Source organism: Ascaphus truei, chromosome 19 (assembly GCF_040206685.1).
Source record: "Ascaphus truei isolate aAscTru1 chromosome 19, aAscTru1.hap1, whole genome shotgun sequence".
Lineage (NCBI taxonomy): Eukaryota > Metazoa > Chordata > Amphibia > Anura > Ascaphidae > Ascaphus > Ascaphus truei.
In genome coordinates this window covers 12,973,616-12,993,124 of record NC_134501.1, presented here as the reverse complement: position 1 = coordinate 12,993,124, position 19,509 = coordinate 12,973,616, and the positions used below count along the sequence as shown (strand labels likewise).

The following is a 19,509-nucleotide window of genomic DNA, read 5'->3' as shown; positions in this document are numbered from 1 at the left end:
GTATACACGTAGCAATGTTTCTATGTATTACACGCAGAGCATCGTGTGCCTGAGGTATACACGTAGCAATGTTTCTATGTATTACACGCAGAGCATTGTGTGTCTGAGGTATACACGTAGCAATGTTTCTATGTATTACACGCAGAGCATCGTGTGCCTGAGGTATACACGTAGCAATGTTTCTATGTATTACACGCAGAGCATCGTGTGTCTGAGGTATACACGTAGCAATGTTTCTATGTATTACACGCAGAGCATTGTGTGTCTGCGGTATACACGTAGCAATGTTTCTATGTATTACACGCAGAGCATCGTGTGCCTGAGGTATACACGTAGCAATGTTTCTATGTATTACACGCAGAGCATCGTGTGCCTGAGGTATACACGTAGCAATGTTTCTATGTATTTCACGCAGAGCATCGTGTGCCTGAGGTATACACGTAGCAATGTTTCTATGTATTACACGCAGAGCATCGTGTGCCTGAGGTATACACGTAGCAATGTTTCTATGTATTACACGCAGAGCATCGTGTGCCTGAGGTATACACGTAGCAATGTTTCTATGTATTACACGCAGAGCATCGTGTGTCTGAGGTATACACGTAGCAATGTTTCTATGTATTACACGCAGAGCATCGTGTGCCTGAGGTATACACGTAGCAATGTTTCTATGTATTACACGCAGAGCATCGTGTGTCTGAGGTATACACGTAGCAATGTTTCTATGTATTACACGCAGAGCATCGTGTGTCTGAGGTATACACGTAGCAATGTTTCTATGTATTACACGCAGAGCATCGTGTGTCTGATGTATACACGTAGCAATGTTTCTATGTATTACACGCAGAGCATCGTGTGTCTGCGGTATACACGTAGCAATGTTTCTATGTATTACACGCAGAGCATCGTGTGTCTGAGGTATACACGTAGCAATGTTTCTATGTATTACACGCAGAGCATTGTGTGTCTGAGGTATACACGTAGCAATGTTTCTATGTATTACACGCAGAGCATCGTGTGTCTGCGGTATACACGTAGCAATGTTTCTATGTATTACACGCAGAGCATCGTGTGTCTGCGGTATACACGTAGCAATGTTTCTATGTATTACACGCAGAGCATCGTGTGTCTGAGGTATACACGTAGCAATGTTTCTATGTATTACACGCAGAGCATCGTGTGTCTGCGGTATACACGTAGCAATGTTTCTATGTATTACACGCAGAGCATTGTGTGTCTGCGGTATACACGTAGCAATGTTTCTATGTATTACACGCAGAGCATTGTGTGTCTGAGGTATACACGTAGCAATGTTTCTATGTATTACACGCAGAGCATTGTGTCTGAGGTATACACGTAGCAATGTTTCTATGTATTACACGCAGAGCATTGTGTGTCTGCGGTATACACATAGCAATGTTTCTATGTATTACACGCAGAGCATTGTGTGTCTGCGGTATACACGTAGCAATGTTTCTATGTATTACACGCAGAGCATTGTGTGTCTGAGGTATACACGTAGCAATGTTTCTATGTATTACACGCAGAGCATTGTGTGCCTGAGGTATACACGTAGCAATGTTTCTGTGTATTACACGCAGCGCATCGTGTGCCTGAGGTATACACGTAGCAATGTTTCTATGTATTACACGCAGAGCATCGTGTGCCTGAGGTATACACGTAGCAATGTTTCTATGTATTACACGCAGAGCATCGTGTGCCTGAGGTATACACGTAGCAATGTTTCTATGTATTACACGCAGAGCATCGTGTGTCTGAGGTATACACGTAGCAATGTTTCTATGTATTACACGCAGAGCATCGTGTGCCTGAGGTATACACGTAGCAATGTTTCTATGTATTACACGCAGAGCATCGTGTGTCTGAGGTATACACGTAGCAATGTTTCTATGTATTACACGCAGAGCATCGTGTGCCTGAGGTATACACGTAGCAATGTTTCTATGTATTACACGCAGAGCATCGTGTGTCTGAGGTATACACGTAGCAATGTTTCTATGTATTACACGCAGAGCATTGTGTGTCTGCGGTATACACGTAGCAATGTTTCTATGTATTACACGCAGAGCATCGTGTGCCTGAGGTATACACGTAGCAATGTTTCTATGTATTACACGCAGAGCATCGTGTGCCTGAGGTATACACGTAGCAATGTTTCTATGTATTACACGCAGAGCATCGTGTGCCTGAGGTATACACGTAGCAATGTTTCTATGTATTACACGCAGAGCATCGTGTGCCTGAGGTATACACGTAGCAATGTTTCTATGTATTACACGCAGAGCATCGTGTGCCTGAGGTATACACGTAGCAATGTTTCTATGTATTACACGCAGAGCATCGTGTGTCTGAGGTATACACGTAGCAATGTTTCTATGTATTACACGCAGAGCATCGTGTGCCTGAGGTATACACGTAGCAATGTTTCTATGTATTACACGCAGAGCATCGTGTGTCTGAGGTATACACGTAGCAATGTTTCTATGTATTACACGCAGAGCATCGTGTGTCTGAGGTATACACGTAGCAATGTTTCTATGTATTACACGCAGAGCATCGTGTGTCTGATGTATACACGTAGCAATGTTTCTATGTATTACACGCAGAGCATCGTGTGTCTGCGGTATACACGTAGCAATGTTTCTATGTATTACACGCAGAGCATCGTGTGTCTGAGGTATACACGTAGCAATGTTTCTATGTATTACACGCAGAGCATCGTGTGTCTGAGGTATACACGTAGCAATGTTTCTATGTATTACACGCAGAGCATCGTGTGTCTGCGGTATACACGTAGCAATGTTTCTATGTATTACACGCAGAGCATCGTGTGTCTGCGGTATACACGTAGCAATGTTTCTATGTATTACACGCAGAGCATCGTGTGTCTGAGGTATACACGTAGCAATGTTTCTATGTATTACACGCAGAGCATCGTGTGTCTGCGGTATACACGTAGCAATGTTTCTATGTATTACACGCAGAGCATCGTGTGTCTGCGGTATACACGTAGCAATGTTTCTATGTATTACACGCAGAGCATCGTGTGCCTGAGGTATACACGTAGCAATGTTTCTATGTATTACACGCAGAGCATCGTGTGCCTGAGGTATACACGTAGCAATGTTTCTATGTATTACACGCAGAGCATCGTGTGCCTGAGGTATACACGTAGCAATGTTTCTATGTATTACACGCAGAGCATCGTGTGCCTGAGGTATACACGTAGCAATGTTTCTAATGTATTACACGCAGAGCATCGTGTGCCTGAGGTATACACGTAGCAATGTTTCTATGTATTACACGCAGAGCATCGTGTGTCTGAGGTATACACGTAGCAATGTTTCTATGTATTACACGCAGAGCATCGTGTGCCTGAGGTATACACGTAGCAATGTTTCTATGTATTACACGCAGAGCATCGTGTGTCTGAGGTATACACGTAGCAATGTTTCTATGTATTACACGCAGAGCATCGTGTGTCTGAGGTATACACGTAGCAATGTTTCTATGTATTACACGCAGAGCATCGTGTGTCTGATGTATACACGTAGCAATGTTTCTATGTATTACACGCAGAGCATCGTGTGTCTGCGGTATACACGTAGCAATGTTTCTATGTATTACACGCAGAGCATCGTGTGTCTGAGGTATACACGTAGCAATGTTTCTATGTATTACACGCAGAGCATTGTGTGTCTGAGGTATACACGTAGCAATGTTTCTATGTATTACACGCAGAGCATCGTGTGTCTGCGGTATACACGTAGCAATGTTTCTATGTATTACACGCAGAGCATCGTGTGTCTGCGGTATACACGTAGCAATGTTTCTATGTATTACACGCAGAGCATCGTGTGCCTGAGGTATACACGTAGCAATGTTTCTATGTATTACACGCAGAGCATCGTGTGTCTGCGGTATACACGTAGCAATGTTTCTATGTATTACACGCAGAGCATCGTGTGTCTGAGGTATACACGTAGCAATGTTTCTATGTATTACACGCAGAGCATCGTGTGTCTGCGGTATACACGTAGCAATGTTTCTATGTATTACACGCAGAGCATCGTGTGTCTGAGGTATACACGGAGCGCTCTCTCTTCATCGGGGGGGAAGGAGGGGGGAGTATATTACCGTCAAAATTGACCCTCACGAGCACACGAAGTTCCATATGTTCCAGTGTGTGCTGCTCGACCCAGTAAAGGATCTTTGGACCTGAGGAAGCAAAGATATCTGCGAAACGCGTCGTCCTATTGTTGGCGAGGACTTTTGTCATCCGACGGCCACCGTAGTTTCTTAGAACAGATGCGTCACAGCTCTATACACCGGACGCAGAGTTGGAGATTCGTCTGCACCCCAGCAGCCCGGGACCGCACTGTCGCCGGCGGAGCAAGCGCTTTATGCGAGTGCCCTGTTATACTATGCTAATAAATGTATTTATTTACTTTTAACAGCACCCGTTTTTGTGCACATTGTTGAACATTGGGGTGCCCTCTCTAAATCGGGAGAACATACATCTACCAGATCCTGGGGATTCAAGTGGTGGATCCAGGGAAGGGAGAGACACCACCACAGATACCCTTTTGGGCATTTATGCTCAACAATGGCCGTTACAGTAGCATTATCTTGGTTATTTCCCTATCACACTGGCTTTATCTGCACCCTTGTATATTATCACTCATTTGGTGCCATTCGAACAATTTGCATACCCATGCTGTTCTTTCTATCCTGTCTATATCTATATCTATATATATATATATATATATAGATATATATATACCCTAGAATATATTCCACACATCTTTCCCTTAATTATTCCATTCTGAACCATACACAGAGCATTGCGTATTTTTTTGCACGTAGAGAGCCGTGGAGATACAGAGACACGTGTGGCTGCGTAATGAAATAACACTTTCATTAGCGTATTTTATACAGGGACAGTGTGTGCTTAATAACCAGGTCCGCCGCCCTTACACATGTGTCTGTTATATGCAGGCCAGTGTATAGATATACTGCAGGCAGAGCAATTTACAGCTCTTTATCCGTTACAAAATAAACTTCAATATATTACAATCCTTATTTTATAAAGCTCATTATAAAACGATATGAGGACATCAGTTAACCCGTTCGCTGCCAAAGCCCCACCCCCGCTGGCAGCAAAGGAGTTAAATAGTGGTATGCAACACCCACGCTGTATATAAGTGTATATGCCGCTATATAAGGCTATCTGGAAATAATGTGAGCGGGGAGTCTATACAATGTAGAAGTCACCAAATAAGTTATGGGTCAGCGATTCCAAATGAAACCAGATTAAACATGACATTAGCACGACCACCAGCCGCCTCCCCACTGAGCCCGAACCACGTCAGGAAATGGGTTATATATTCGCCAAGCGAAAAGGTTGCCGACGTCCAGCCGCGGGTCAGCGCCTCCCGCAACTCACCCTGTCCTGTTTGGATATGATATTAAAACCCCGCTTCCTGAGGCATTATGGGAAGCAGCCGCTCATTGTACGCTGCGCGTCTCTTTTCCGGTGTAAACCCAATTCCAAGTCACCCACGTTTTGGCAGGTGGCCCGGGGACTCACAAAGCTTTGATTGTGGGTCAGAGGGAAAAAAAAAAAAATGAATGTTCCCCCGACTGTGCCGCTCCCCCCCCTTAAAAATACTTCAACTAGCCGGCATCAGCCAAAAATATACTAAATGCCAGTCATTCCCTGCGGCCGCATGGAGCCATCTCTTGGGTTGTGTGCGGTTCTGTAACTGCTGCAGTGCAGAGAGCTCAGCCCCTCGAGGCTCAGCCGCACCTAGACAGTACAAATGTCCTGTTTCAAATCCTTCTGCGGTTTTACATTTCCCCTGATTTATAATAAAAACAAAACATATGACAGGGGTGTCTAGGGAGGAGCTAGGGGGCAGTTTCAACGAAATGCCTAATTGCGCACCTTGCCCATAGGGGTAAAACTGAAATAGGGCTTTGTGTCTTATGTGTACATCAAGCCTGAGAGTGTACGCGGCGCTGTACATAGAATTATTATTTGTTTGCAGGCACGAGTCCCTGCATCGTTGGGCTGAGGCACAGAGAGATAAAGTGACAAGCCCAAAGTCACACGGAGCCAACACCAGCATTTCAACCGGGCTCCCCTAATGCAAACAGTGTCAGGTACAAAGGTTTCAAGGAATTAAGAGTGATAGCACTCAGACATGCAACAACCTGCTGGGGGGCAGAGGGAGGGGGGGTATCCAGGACTGGCGTTCAGAACCCTTGACTTCCCTTATTTAAAGCCAGACAGCCCAGCAACACACGAGTATGCAGTCCCTTCTGGCAACTCGGGGGTTAAAGTGTAACAAACCCCAATCCTACAACATACCCCAGATAGTTTATGCCCATTTTTACATTTCTTCTGCTGAAGAGGGCGGGAGTGAAGGGGTTAATCTGGGGTCCACTTACACAGGCCAGCAATATATGCAGCGCTGTCAGAATTCCACGTTCGCAGACAATCGCCTGTGACTGGAGGGTGGGTTTAACCGAGCACAGAGGCGCACGCTAAACTGCAGAGTCAGCGTTCCGGAGAATAAATGTTTCGCCCACGCTGGCCGCACCCCACATTCGCTGGCCGGGACCCCCCCTCTTCTGTGGGACGGAAAATCTGAAGATGTTAAAGAATTGGAAGACTCGATGTGATAATGTCGGTTCATGCTGAGCCGGTGCTCTGTAGCAGGCACGCAACAGATTGCCGGCGATGGACCCGGGGTATATAACGCCGGATGGACCCGGGGTATATAACGCCAGCTTGTAGGCTGGCGATGGACCCGGGGTATATAACGCCGGCTTGTAGGCCAGCGATGGACCCGGGGTATATAACGCCGGCTTGTAGGCCAGCGATGGACCCGGGGTATATAACGCCGGCTTGTAGGCCAGCGATGGACCCGGGGTATATAACGCCGGCTTGTAGGCCAGCGATGGACCCGGGGTATATAACGCCGGCTTGTAGGCCGGCGATGGACCCGGGGTATATAACGCCGGCTTGTAGGCCGTCCTCTGTCCGGGTTGGTATATCCTCACGGAGCAAGAGAGGCGGACGCAATGCTACACATGTCCACGCACACACAAATATAAAATACTTAGGAGCCAGTGCTTTAAGCAGGGGATGGGGGGGCCTTCCGTCTTACACCCCACGTTCGGCCTGTCAGTCACCGCTGTGGCTGGTCACAGCACGCCCGATCCTGCTTTGCGCTTGCTGGGTAGCGCTGTTAATGGTCGCAGTGGTGACCGACAGGTCAATTAGCGCTGCAGCCAGTACAGGCGCCAGGGGTTACATTTTAGGCGTACATCTATATATCAAAAAAAAGAAGCGCAATCAAATATGATAGGTTAAGAAATTATTTAATTCATGTATACATTTTCTTCTAATTAATAAGGACTCATCGAGTTGACTATTTTGGCCAAAACATATGAAGGTTGTCAAGGTTACCCCATGCCAAGGTTACCCCGGTTTATACTGTGTCCTAACATTTCCTGCACTACATAGAGAAAACATTCATCTAAATCAGGGGTGGCAAACTCCAGTCCTCAAGGGTCACACAGAGGTCAGGTTCCAAGGATATCCCTGCTTCAGCACAGGTGGCTCAATCAGTGCTGAAGCAGGAACCGATTGAGCCACCTGTGCTGAAACAGGGATATCATTAAAACCTGACCTGTTGGTGGCCCTTGAGGACAGGAGTTCGCCATTCCTGACTTAGGCTGCGGTCCCAGTCACCGCCACAGCGCACGGCTCGGCGTGCGCTGTGCTATCAAGCCCCGCCCCCCCAGTCCAGCCGGTCCCAGTCCCTACCTTGTCGCGCACCTTTCCCCAGCGGTGCGCGACAGGTTTTCAGGGAGACAGGGGAATTTGACCTCGACATCTGCGACGGGGGCGTGACGGTTCAGCCAATAAGGGCGAACCAGCCGCGGGACGTCATGGCCACGCCCCTGCAAACCCACAGCCACGCCCCCTCCTGTCACAAACCTTCCCTCTCCCCCCAGACCTCAGATCGCGGTGTAGCGCTGTGCACGCGCCGCCCCCTGCCGGGCGCGCGTGCCACAGTGAAGACTGGGGACTCAGCCTTAAACAATGATATTAATCAGTAGCAAGGAACAGTGAAAATAGTGTAAGAAAAGAATATCGGCGTTTGGCTGCTGCAAAGAATATTTCCCACCTTTTTCCTGGAGGAATACATCTCTTAATAACGTGCGTGCTTGGTCGTGCTGATTAATTAGGGGTGGGATGAGTGAATGCCAGCCGAGGCGGGTCCGCATACCTCCAAACAATATACATGTCACACGTCCCTTGCTACTGACTAGGTCAGTGATTCCCGACAATGGGTTCGTCAAAAGAAAATATGTACAGTAATGGCGAATTCCAGGTATCCCGGGTCCCTGAGCCTGTGTGGGCACGGTGCACTTAGCAAGGCCCCAAACAGCTGTCGATTACTTCCAAAGTCGCTCCCCACAATGCTTTGCTTCCACAGCAGTAAGGCATTGTGGGGCAGGACGTTGGAAGTTCCTGCAGTGATTGACAGCTGCACACCCCCCATGCGGCCAGCACACACTGAGGGGCAGTTTGGGGCCTTAGTAAGCGTAGTGCTACCATATGTCCGCATTCCAAAAGGAGGACGCCAAAAGCCGACCGCGCATACACGAGCGAGGAGCGCACAGTCGGTGCTCATCGCTCGCACATGGGCGGTCTGCACTCACAGACATTTTTAGTTACTTTAAAAAATTCCTCTTGGGCGGCGACCTAAAATCAAAAAGCCAGACCTGTCCAGGAAAATACGGATATATGGTCACCCTACGTCAGCGTGTTCCTCCCACGAGCTCAGGGCACCATGTGCCTGGGATCGTCACACAGGCTTGTTAGTAATAGTCTGATGATGAGACAATAAGACTTATTAATTAGGGGCTCGCAGAACAAATATTTTATAGTGGGGGGCGCCGTGTCGCAATGGTCGGGAACCACTGGACTATATCATCTTTTTTTATGTAGTGGGATAAATTCAAAAGGACGCCAAAAACAAAATTGGTAGTGTAAGAACAGTCACCATAAGCTTGGGAAGTATATATTTCCTGTATTATTATTATTTTTTTCAGATTTATTTTTCACTTTATTCTTTAGGATTTCTTTTCTAGAATTCTCCATAAATGTACTGCTGCCCTGTCTGGCAACGAAAGAGTTAAAACATGTCGCAAAGGGGCAATAAGACTCTTTATTGTAAGGCTCTACTTTGAGAAATACTTTTTCTTGCGCAGGGTGAACAATCTGTTTATTACATAACACAGTAAGGCCCAGATTACCTAAATGGTGCTTAGCTTTAGGACGCCTTAACTTCCATTCATTTCAATAGTCTTTAAGGCGTGTTAAGTTTAGCACCCCTTAGTGCATCTGGGCCTCAGATAAATACCTTTTGGGTGGGATTCTACCTTTAACCCTTTGTGCTGCCAAAAAGGCCTAAAACATATTGCAAATTTTTTTTTTAAATGTGCTGTGCTGTCTGTGGCTGTGAAATGGTTAACCTTGGTTTTCTCTGACACTAAAGGGGTTACACTGCCACTCGAAGGTTGAGCAGATGGTAGCCCAACTCCTGCTGCGTATCTGCACTAAATATCTCATGAGGGAAGAGGTAGAGTCTCTGCCATACAGAACTTTCCCAAATGCAAATATCCTCACAGAGCAGCACAAACTGCCGGACACCTTGATTTTACAGGGGGTTCCTCGGTCAGGAAGATGCACTAACCCCTGCAGTGCCAGAGCTGGCCTGGGACGCAATGCTCTGCAATGTCACTCCAGAAAGAGGTTAAAAAGCTTAACATGCCATTGCCTCTTGGTTAATGATTTTTTTTCTCTCTAGGTTTGAAGAAGGGGGTCTCCGGAGTTCAACCGTGTTGATTTTAGCTCTGGGGGATCCCCTGCTCCCCGAGATATTTACCCCGGAAGGGGCATCCAGGTACGCACACATCGTGGCCGTTTAAAAGGTCACATTGGTTAACGGGAAGCAGTGACATCATCCCTTACGGCTTCCTATTGGCCCACGGGAAGCAGAGGTCCGCAAAACTGAAATGAACGCGGTTCCGGAGACCCCAATTCGCACCGGGATACCAGCTGATACGGAAGGAACCTCTCGGAGCGGCTACACTGGGAATGGCCGGACCTCTCCCTAGTCCGTTTGACGGCGGCTACCGGTGGAATCCACCAGTGATTTCCCCACGGGTTATTACATCTCCTGGAGGTCCTCTGTGGGTTTCCACCCTGGTCGAGTCCCTGCTGCCGACACCCTCCAGCTGATACTCGTCCCGCGTCTGTTCCTGTAGAGATTATTCTCTCAAATGCGATTTTAAACTCTACCATTGTGAGTGCAAGTCCTAAAGTCCTAGGCTTGTTACATTTTTTATTAAATGGCTTATATTAAGTTACGCTATGGAGCCTGCGCTTCTTGTTTTTTCCCTTTGTGATGTGGCACCCCCACCATCTGAAGCTGCAACAGGACTGCATTATCTCCAGCTTGCGGACTGTGGATTTATTCAATCCATCACCATTATTCATTTACAATTATCACTACCACTAGCACTGATTTGGACTCTTATTTAATCATATCACATTGTGGTTATATTATTGCAAGTAATTTTTTGCATTTTTGCATAATTACATCTTTATTATTATTATTATTAATTATTATATTACATGTTGTCTCATTACACATATATAGGTTTAGATACACTGAATCTATACACACACATATATATATATATATATACATACACACATATAAATATATTTCTGTAAAAAAGTGGCATAAAGGGAAATAAATCATGAAATATCAGAAAAGCCGCCAGCAGGAAAAGTAAAATCCGTAGCAAATAATACATCCACTTTCCCCAATGGGACAGAGAACACAAGTGGCCTAGAAATCATGACGTAACCTAACCTTGAGATCTCTGCAGTAAAGATGGAGTCCCAATCGGCCATAATAAAATAATCTGAATACAACTTTCTGGTGTAATCGGCTTCATTAGAAATATTCAGCCAATGGTTTTCCTCATTGCATCCTGTGAAAAATGAATAGGATTTTGCTTTTCCGGGTTCCCTGAACTTGAGCTTATCAGCTCGTTGAGTTTATCTTTGGCTAATGATGGCTTCATAATCACTTTGCAAACAAAGAACAATTTACCTGTGCTTTTCAGACATGGCAAACAGTCTTATCAACAAAAGAAATTCCTCCAAAGCATTTGTTTATAAAGAAAATGTTAAAAGTTTAAAAATAAGTTAAAAAAAGGGCTTGTAGACCGGTCCGATTTGTATTTTTCGAAAGTTCAGCTCGGTATAATAAATCTGAAGGACGGCTATTATAACTTTGACAGTGTCATTATCATACACCAGGTACTGCATGGCACAAACGCTGGTTTTCTAAGGGCGGAATGGGCAGAGCGGTTCGGTCCGATCGAACGATGGAAACCGGTGGAGCCTGCAGCCTTTTTCTCATGCGGGGGAGTTGCGGGGGCAGGGAGGGTGGAAGAGGGCTGTCGTGTTATCGCTGCCGGAAATGTTCCTCGTGACGCGAGGCCAATAGAAAGCCGTGACGTCATCCCTTCCGGCTTCCTATTGAGCCGCATGACCGGGACATTCAAACTCCACAGGGTTAGGCTACGTCCAGGGTCAGTGCTTATGCGCTGACCCGTGCTGAGGCGCGCTCACGCTCGGCACTGAGCCCCTGCAGCCGCAATGAGAGCGGCTTTAGCAGGAGCTCGCTTACACTCCCGCAAGCGTGCGGAAGCGTTAGTCTTACCAAAATTTTAAATTCAAGCGCTCACGGGAGCGCAGGGCCGGTAACGTGTGCGGTTCGCCCAATGAGGGCGAACCAGCTCCAACAAGTCACTGGCCCGCCCCCGACACGCCCCCGGACTGCACGCGGACCAAGGCCAGGCAAAGCACCCGCTTTCCCTCAGCGCGCCTCAGCACGGCTGCAATCCTATGGACGCAGCCTTACTGTGGTAAGTATCTCTGGAAGCAGGGGGTCCATGGAGTTTAAATTAACACAGTTAAACCCCGGGAGACCCCGTTTCAAACATGTAATTTAAAAACAAAGTACAAAACAAATCGTGCCGCGCTTACATGTTTTGCTGCTTTAACATAACTCAAATTGTATCTGAAATAGCATTTTAAATTTAGAAATGAAACACTAGCCATAAACGGCGGCCGCAACAAATACCCCAAAATATACCACGCACAGTGCTGTCTGACCAGAGGAACGTGCTATAGTTAGAAAAAACTGCTGCGGCAATCACACAGTTGCAGTGACCGTACGAAGCGGTTCTGGGTAAATGTTATAATGGTTACAAGAGAACCCCAAAAAATGGCTGTTCTTAGAGACCATATTTGTTGGTGATCAGAGAAACAGAATATGCAATTCTCATACAGTATGTGTATTTCAGTGAAAATATATTTTAGAAGAGATGGTACACAGATAGAAATGTCTTATTTATTGTGTATCTATAGGCGGCCATTTTCAATGGTGTTGCAGGAGAATGCCGGGAGACGAAGGGGGAGACGCAGGAGAATGCCGGGAGACGAAGGGGGAGACGCAGGAGAATGCCGGGAGACGCTGCGTCACGCCACAGCTAAGTCTCGTCAGTGAGTAAAATTAGGGGGATTAGAGAGGGGGGTTGGCGAGTGGCTTTCTTTTTATGGCGAGTGGCTCTTTTTATAATTTGTCGAGCCCTGTGTATACACATATATACAGAAAATATAATATATAAAGAATGAATTGGGTCGAACCCACACAAAAGTCATCACCCCAAAGGTGGAGAAATTAAAATGGCGGTGGGCCGGACATATTGCAAGAAGAAATGACCATTGTTGCACAGGGATGGTACTCGACTGGATCCCAGATAGTATCAAAAATCCAAGATGACGACCAAAAGCAAGTCGGGAGGATGAAATTAGGAAATTTGGGGGAGCAACGTGGAGAAAAGAGGGTTTTGTAATCGCATCTGGAAGATCATTGGGGAGGCCTTTATCCAGCAGTGGATCGACAAGGGTACGATAATGGGGATTATAATAATGGGGGGGGAGTAGGGGGTGTGTGTGTGGGGGTGTGTGTGTGGGGGTGTGTGTGTGGGGGGGTGTGTGTGTGATTTTATTTATTTTTGTGACAAAAGTGCCCTTTTAGCTAAAAGTTTTTGTGTCTGGGATCCTTAAAAAAAACAAAAAAAAAAACACTTGTCTTCTAGGGTAAACCAGCTCTGCTTTAATTGCTGCAGAAAAGTGTCTGTTTGCAGCAGTCCAGCTCTCTTGGCTGGAATAGGGGAGAGGTGGAGAACTGGCCCAGGCTGGCCTTTTTTTAAACACTGCTGATTAGGCCCAGGTGATCTGCAAATGGCTTCACCTGCAGCGCCTCCACTGTTCAGTGCAAAACCTGGCCTGGATTTGTAAAGCCAGCTTGTATGGCTGTGGAGCAGGATCCTCCCCTGGGCTTTTAACTCTTGTCTACCTCGAGTTTATTAAGGAAGGGGGTTCAAATAGCCATGGGCCCCACATAATTGCCAGGAGGACGAGGGGGGCATGGTTTGTGGACACTGATAGTCTAGCATACTGGTTTGTTATTAAATTATTATGCTATTAAAATAAAGACAAGGCCACACCCCACCAATTCATAAACTGTTATGTGTGGTGTATTCATTTAACGTTTTCGTGGGCAGGTGGGTGGTTGTTTGGCATCTGCGGCCATGTAGCTCAGTCACATGGAGTCGATGCTAATAGCTTGGACATCCTTCTTGTACGATCTCCCTGCTCTAAAAGCAAAGATCCACCCGATGCTTGCAACACATCTCACTGCACGGTACAAAAAAAATAGCTGCCACATTAAAGAAAGCTAGTCCCACGGTGGGAGCTCAGCGATGCAGCTACAGGAAGCCTGGACACAGATCTACTGCAGTTTGCCAATTCTCTCATTTCTTACTGGCTTTTTCCCAAAATAAATGGGTTTCTTTGCTTCCCAAACAGAATCTCGCCAGAGCTAGTCTACCCAAACAAGTCCTTCCCACGAGTCTTTATATAATGCAGAACACCGTGACGCAGGCCGACCTGTTACAGTCCGCACACCCACACAATATTCACGCTATTTCATACGCTGCAGAACGCTTTGCTGAGCAGACTTGAAACCCATCCTCATCTGGGTGCAGCTGAACGCTGAGGCACTGGGAAGCCGGTTTCACAGCATTTTGAATAGGGGCTGTGTAAGGCTGCGTTCATGTCAAGTGCGACGGCGCGCGCCGCAAAGAAAACACAGGCAGTCAATGTGGACGCACATATAGCGCGCACGCGTGAGCGACGGCGCAGCTGGATTTTCGCGAGATGACATTTTTGTTTTTACTTTGTCTCCCGACGGCCGGGGTCATGTGAACGAATCTGCCAATGGGGGTGAACCAGCTCCGTGATGTCACGGCCACTCCTCCATATCGCATCTCCCCCCTAGGCCACCAATCGCCTCTGCTGCAGGCGTGCGCCACGCGCTTCGTCGCGTGCCTAGCATGGCCTCGGCCTAAGACTTGTTATTAAAGCAGCAGACGCCCCCCCCCCCACCCTTTTTTTTTTTAATTACAAGGATGAGAAGCAGGGGTCCCCCAAGTTGAACCGAGCTACCTTCAGGTGAATGTAGCACTGGTACTTCCTGGTATTTAAATCGTCCACGTGACGAGGACCAATAGGAAGCCACAGTGGCTGACATTGCGGTTTCCTATTGGCCCGTGTGACGTGGGAGACTGAAACTGCCATTTTCTTTCCTCTGGAGGTAACCGAAAACGCGCTACCTTCAGTGGTAAGTATCTCTGGACTACAGAGCTCAAAATAGCGCATTCCAGCTCTGGGGACCCCTGATACCTACATACATACCTACCTACATATAAAAATCCCCTTTAACTACGTTGATCTGTGAGTAAAAAACAATAGAAATTAAATGTATTACCGTATATATACAGCAATTACAAATCCGTTTTAATCCCTTGTAACTATGCGGAGCCCTCCGGCATTGAGGTGTTAAGAAAAGACATTAGGGCAATAAAAAAGGTAATTAGTACAACAACATTTAAGCAAAGTATTTAATCCTAAAGGCTTCTATAGAAATACACAGGAAGTTGTACTAAAAACCATTTTACAGACATGAAGTCTTGCAACTAATTGCATTACAGACCTTAATCACACACATATATATATATTTATTAGCTGTCCACCTTAAAAGCAGCAACCTCTACCCTGTATCATCTTTTCAGGGCTTGATATCTCTGGAATGGAAAACAGTATGAACACGTAGAGTTCGCCCACTTGAAATAAAAAACGAAAACCTGCTTCTTTTAGCACAGCAGCAGAGATTCCCATTTGATTTACTGTTGGTCCTTTTTCAGTTAATATTTCCAAGTGGTAACCAAACTCCCGCAGCGATACAAGGCTGGAAACGCTCAAGAGATGATAATAAAAAATATAAGCTACATTTCTAACTGTTAATAATGCCAACCTGGGAGGACACAAAAACAAGTCAGATTTGGGGAATTTTTCAGTCCGAAAGAAAATGACATTTTAATAGACTTGGACTGGATTTACTGGGACGTACTGGCTCACGCACTGTTGTTTAAAAAGTTTGAGACTGCTGACTCTTAATAGATGAGACCAGAGCTCTCCAACTGGCGTAGTCCCCTACTGCGTCCCTCGGACTTTATATCCTGTTAATTTCATACTAGCTGCTTCAGTGGCGAAGTGCAACTTTATAAACCGAAACACACCTGCAATTTAATGGCATGAAAATCCAGATAGGACAAATGTCTGCAAAATGTTGACGTAGAATCATTTTGAAATGCCTCAAACATTAAATGACAATGAGCGTGTGGTGCTTTCTACGCCTAATTATTTGTTCTGATCTGGCCCTTTGGTAAACTAGATGGAAAGCCCTGGGATTAGAGATTTAATGAAAATCGCATTTACAAGAAGCCGTATACCAACCGTGGGGGGAATGACATGTCAGCACAGGGCAGCATTAACCAAAGCACGATCAACATGGCGGATTACGTGACAGCCTATATAATAATAATAATAATATAAAATATACAACAATAACATTTTTCTTTATATAGCGTTGACAGTGTGCGCTGTGCTGCGCACAGAATCTTTCAGGCACAATCTAACCCTGCCTCGTTGAGTTTACAAGCTAATGTTGGTTCCTAATGTACAGGGAGATACAGTGACTTGCCCATGGACACTGGTATCCCTATCAGGTTCACCCAATACAAAGGCAAGTGACATTACCACTGAGCTCTCCCTTCTACGATCTATGTATGGATCTATGTTTCTCTGTGCTCCTGGAAACTCGGGCAGATAAAAGAGTTAAAAAATGTTTTAAATGTCCCATGTGGAAAAGTAATTTTGTGGGTCCGAGAGTATCCCCACCTTATATAAAGTAGTATGGCATGCTGGGGTAACATGTTATTTACCAGGGGGAATGATCTGCTCCTTTAACCCCTTCCGTGCCAAAGAGTAGGTCCCCTGGCATGGAAAGATTTCACATAAACAAAAACCATGTCATACTCCTTTGTGGACATATAAATATTTAGGGTTTCATCACATGAGACACAAGTAGCTGTTGAGGCAGATTTCACAAAACAACCTACATAGGGTTAAACCACGTCCTATAAAAAAGGAGTGATAATCAACAGACCTAAATAATTCCTAGTAAAATGCATCCCATAAAAACCCCTGCACAGTCCTATCATTTCCAAACCAGGGAAATCCCATATAACTATAAACCAGGTAAAACTGGGTTTTTTTTTCTTCTCCAGACGATGGAATCCCATAAAAAGTCCAGAAGACAGTAAAACCCCATAGACATGTCAGCATGCAGGCAACTCATTTCCAAACAGGGGGTGGATACAACTGCTTTTTATGGGATCATATAGAGAAGGCAGAATTTCAAATGGGTTTAAATCACATCAATAGGATACGTATTTTCCCTATAGGTAACCCCACCACCGCCATGCCATATACACACACACGTCCCCATTAATGCCACAGCTTGTATGGGAAATTTGCAAGGAGAAGGGCAACTTACCATGTCTGGCTCTTGTATGTTATCCGTGCCTCCTTATTTCCACATGATACATTGTACTGAGCTCGCGCTGCTGCCTGGGCGCTTACTTCTCTGCCCCATGTTATTAATGCTCCGCTGTGCCCCTTAATAAGTGAGTAGGTATATTACAGGATCACAGGGAGCATGGAGCCGTACGTAACTCAAACCTTGGCCCCGCCCCTTCGGCACTGTTGAATTAATCTGGCACATGACTCAGACACATTGGGCTAAAGGAGGGGGGGACGCAGGGATGCTGTGACAACCAACATTACTATTAACTGACAGGACTCATACTAGCAAATTGTGCTGACCTTTTTAAACTCAAGGAAATCAAACAATTGGGTGTTTTTGTATCGGGGAATATTTTTTTTTTAGCAAAGGAAAAGTCATTTTTATTTAAATTGCGATAAATCATTTGGCCTCAAATAAATAAAGTGGTAGAAAAAAAAAAGCAGTTTGCATTACAGTGCTGTTCCTTAATCTGTGAGCTGGGTTACTGGCTAGTCTCTAACCCAGGCTGTGCTGAAAAGCTGTAGAATGCGGCAGGCGTACGTTTATATGGCTGGGTGACCATTTTTCTACAGTTAAAAAAAAAAAAAAAAAATTCGCACCGACTGCTCGTGCGTGCACAACCCACACAAAATCACGCATGCGTGGCTAGAGCCACTCGCGCATGCGCCGGGAACGGTTTGGGACTTTTGAAAAAGTCGGCGGGACGCAACCCCAAAAAAAAGGATGTCTGGTCACCCTAATATAGAGGGGTTCATGTTAAAATGCATAGGGAGAAAAAGGTGACACGGTGTTCTCATTTGCATGTCATTACCCAGAATCCCTGGCTGCAGTGGGAGCATTGGATGTTAAGAGATAATGGGGAAGAGCAGGGCTGCAGACCTGGCTGAGACGTGAATGTGCTCACACACGCCTCTAAAAAATCAAATTTGACCGGCTTCAAGAATTTGCGTCGGCACTATAAGCGCAACCTTATCGCCGGCACTATAAGCGCAACCTTAGCCTGCAATCCCAGTTATCACTGTGACACGCGCGCCCGGCGGGGGGGTGGGGGGGGCGGTGCGTGCACAGCGCTAACCGCGATCTGAAAGGGAGAGGCGGAGCTTGCGACGGGAGGGAGCGTGGTTGGGGATTTGCGGGGGCGTGGCCATGACGTCACGCAGCTGGTTTGCCCTCATTGGCTGAACCGCTGGCGGGGGCGTGGCCACGCTCCGTCGCAAGTTCCACGCACAATTTTTTTTGAGTGTGTGGAATCTTGCAGTACAGCGCGGCTGCTGAATGTGCGCCGACGCATGTACTCGGCCCTGAGTGACTGGGGGGCCGGTGCTTGTTTGCACAGTGCACGCCGAGGCATGCGCTGTGGCAGTCACTGGGACCGCAGCCTTAGGCCTCGTCCATGGTTGTTGCTTGCTGGCGGAGGCGCGCTAAGGCGCGCTTCCGCTCAGCACTGAGCCCCTACAGCCGCAATTAGAGCGGCTTTAGTAGGGGCTCACCTGCGCTTCCGCAAACAAGCGGAAGCGTAGGTCTTAGGGAAATTTAAAATTTCCCCGCTTGCCGGAGCGCAGGGCCGGTCACGTGAGCGGTTCGCCCAATGAGGGCGAACCAGCTCCGTGACGTCACTGGCCCGCCCCCTGACGGCGCGCAGGGAAAGCACCCGCAAGGCCAGGGAAAGCACCCGCTTTCCCTGAGCCTCAGCACGCCAGCGGGAAGCTTGGCCGAGGCCTTACTCACTAAGCCGCTCCTTCTCCCTTAAGACAGCAATTCCCCCTCCCAGAAGCCATTAGGAGTGTAACTCCTATAATGTTAGTATATTGCTACTGAGCAATTTTGTTTTTACAGTTACAAATTACGATTTTCTTCATTTCTAGCATCGAAGGTTACCATGGTAATCTTTAGACTGCCCTGGGCTGTGGGGGAAAGCTCCATTTTAACCTCCCGGACACCCAATATTTCAAACGCGCCTATCTAATGAACGGAGCATCAGATTAAAACCTTTTATTTTTTTTAATCAGTGTGGACAGCTGCTTTGAAGAGGACTGACTGGTTTTGGTGTAAACCTATTGTGAGGAACCTATTTAGGTCCTTGAAAGCGGACATCTCTGGTAATATGTCCCAGGTGCCTCTGGGGGGCGATAAAAGGTACAGCTGAAGGGGTTCCAACTTCTTTCTAAGTTGCTTTATAACTTTACTAGCTGAGAGACCCGGCGTTGCCCGGGATGTAAATGCGTAATAGGTCGTATTATTTATAAATCGTTGAACAATAGATGACTATTTGTTGTAAAGGTTGGATAATAATGTTGAAAAGAAAGATGGAAGAAAATGTAATACGATG

The 19,509-nt window shown here is 46.4% G+C and overlaps 1 protein-coding gene across 2 annotated transcripts in view; it reads right to left on the bottom strand.

Moving 5' to 3' along the window:
• The window catches only part of LOC142469902 (puratrophin-1-like), a 106,439-nt gene extending 89,122 nt beyond the window's left edge, over nucleotides 1-17,317 (bottom strand). For both annotated transcript variants that reach the window (XM_075576647.1, XM_075576648.1), the window contains exon 1: nucleotides 17,151-17,317. In XM_075576647.1, coding sequence (XP_075432762.1) covers nucleotides 17,151-17,153 — 3 coding nt within the window. In that variant the 5' untranslated portion in view covers nucleotides 17,154-17,317. The remainder of the gene's footprint in view (nucleotides 1-17,150) is intronic.
• Nucleotides 17,318-19,509: the final 2,192 nt, after the last annotated feature.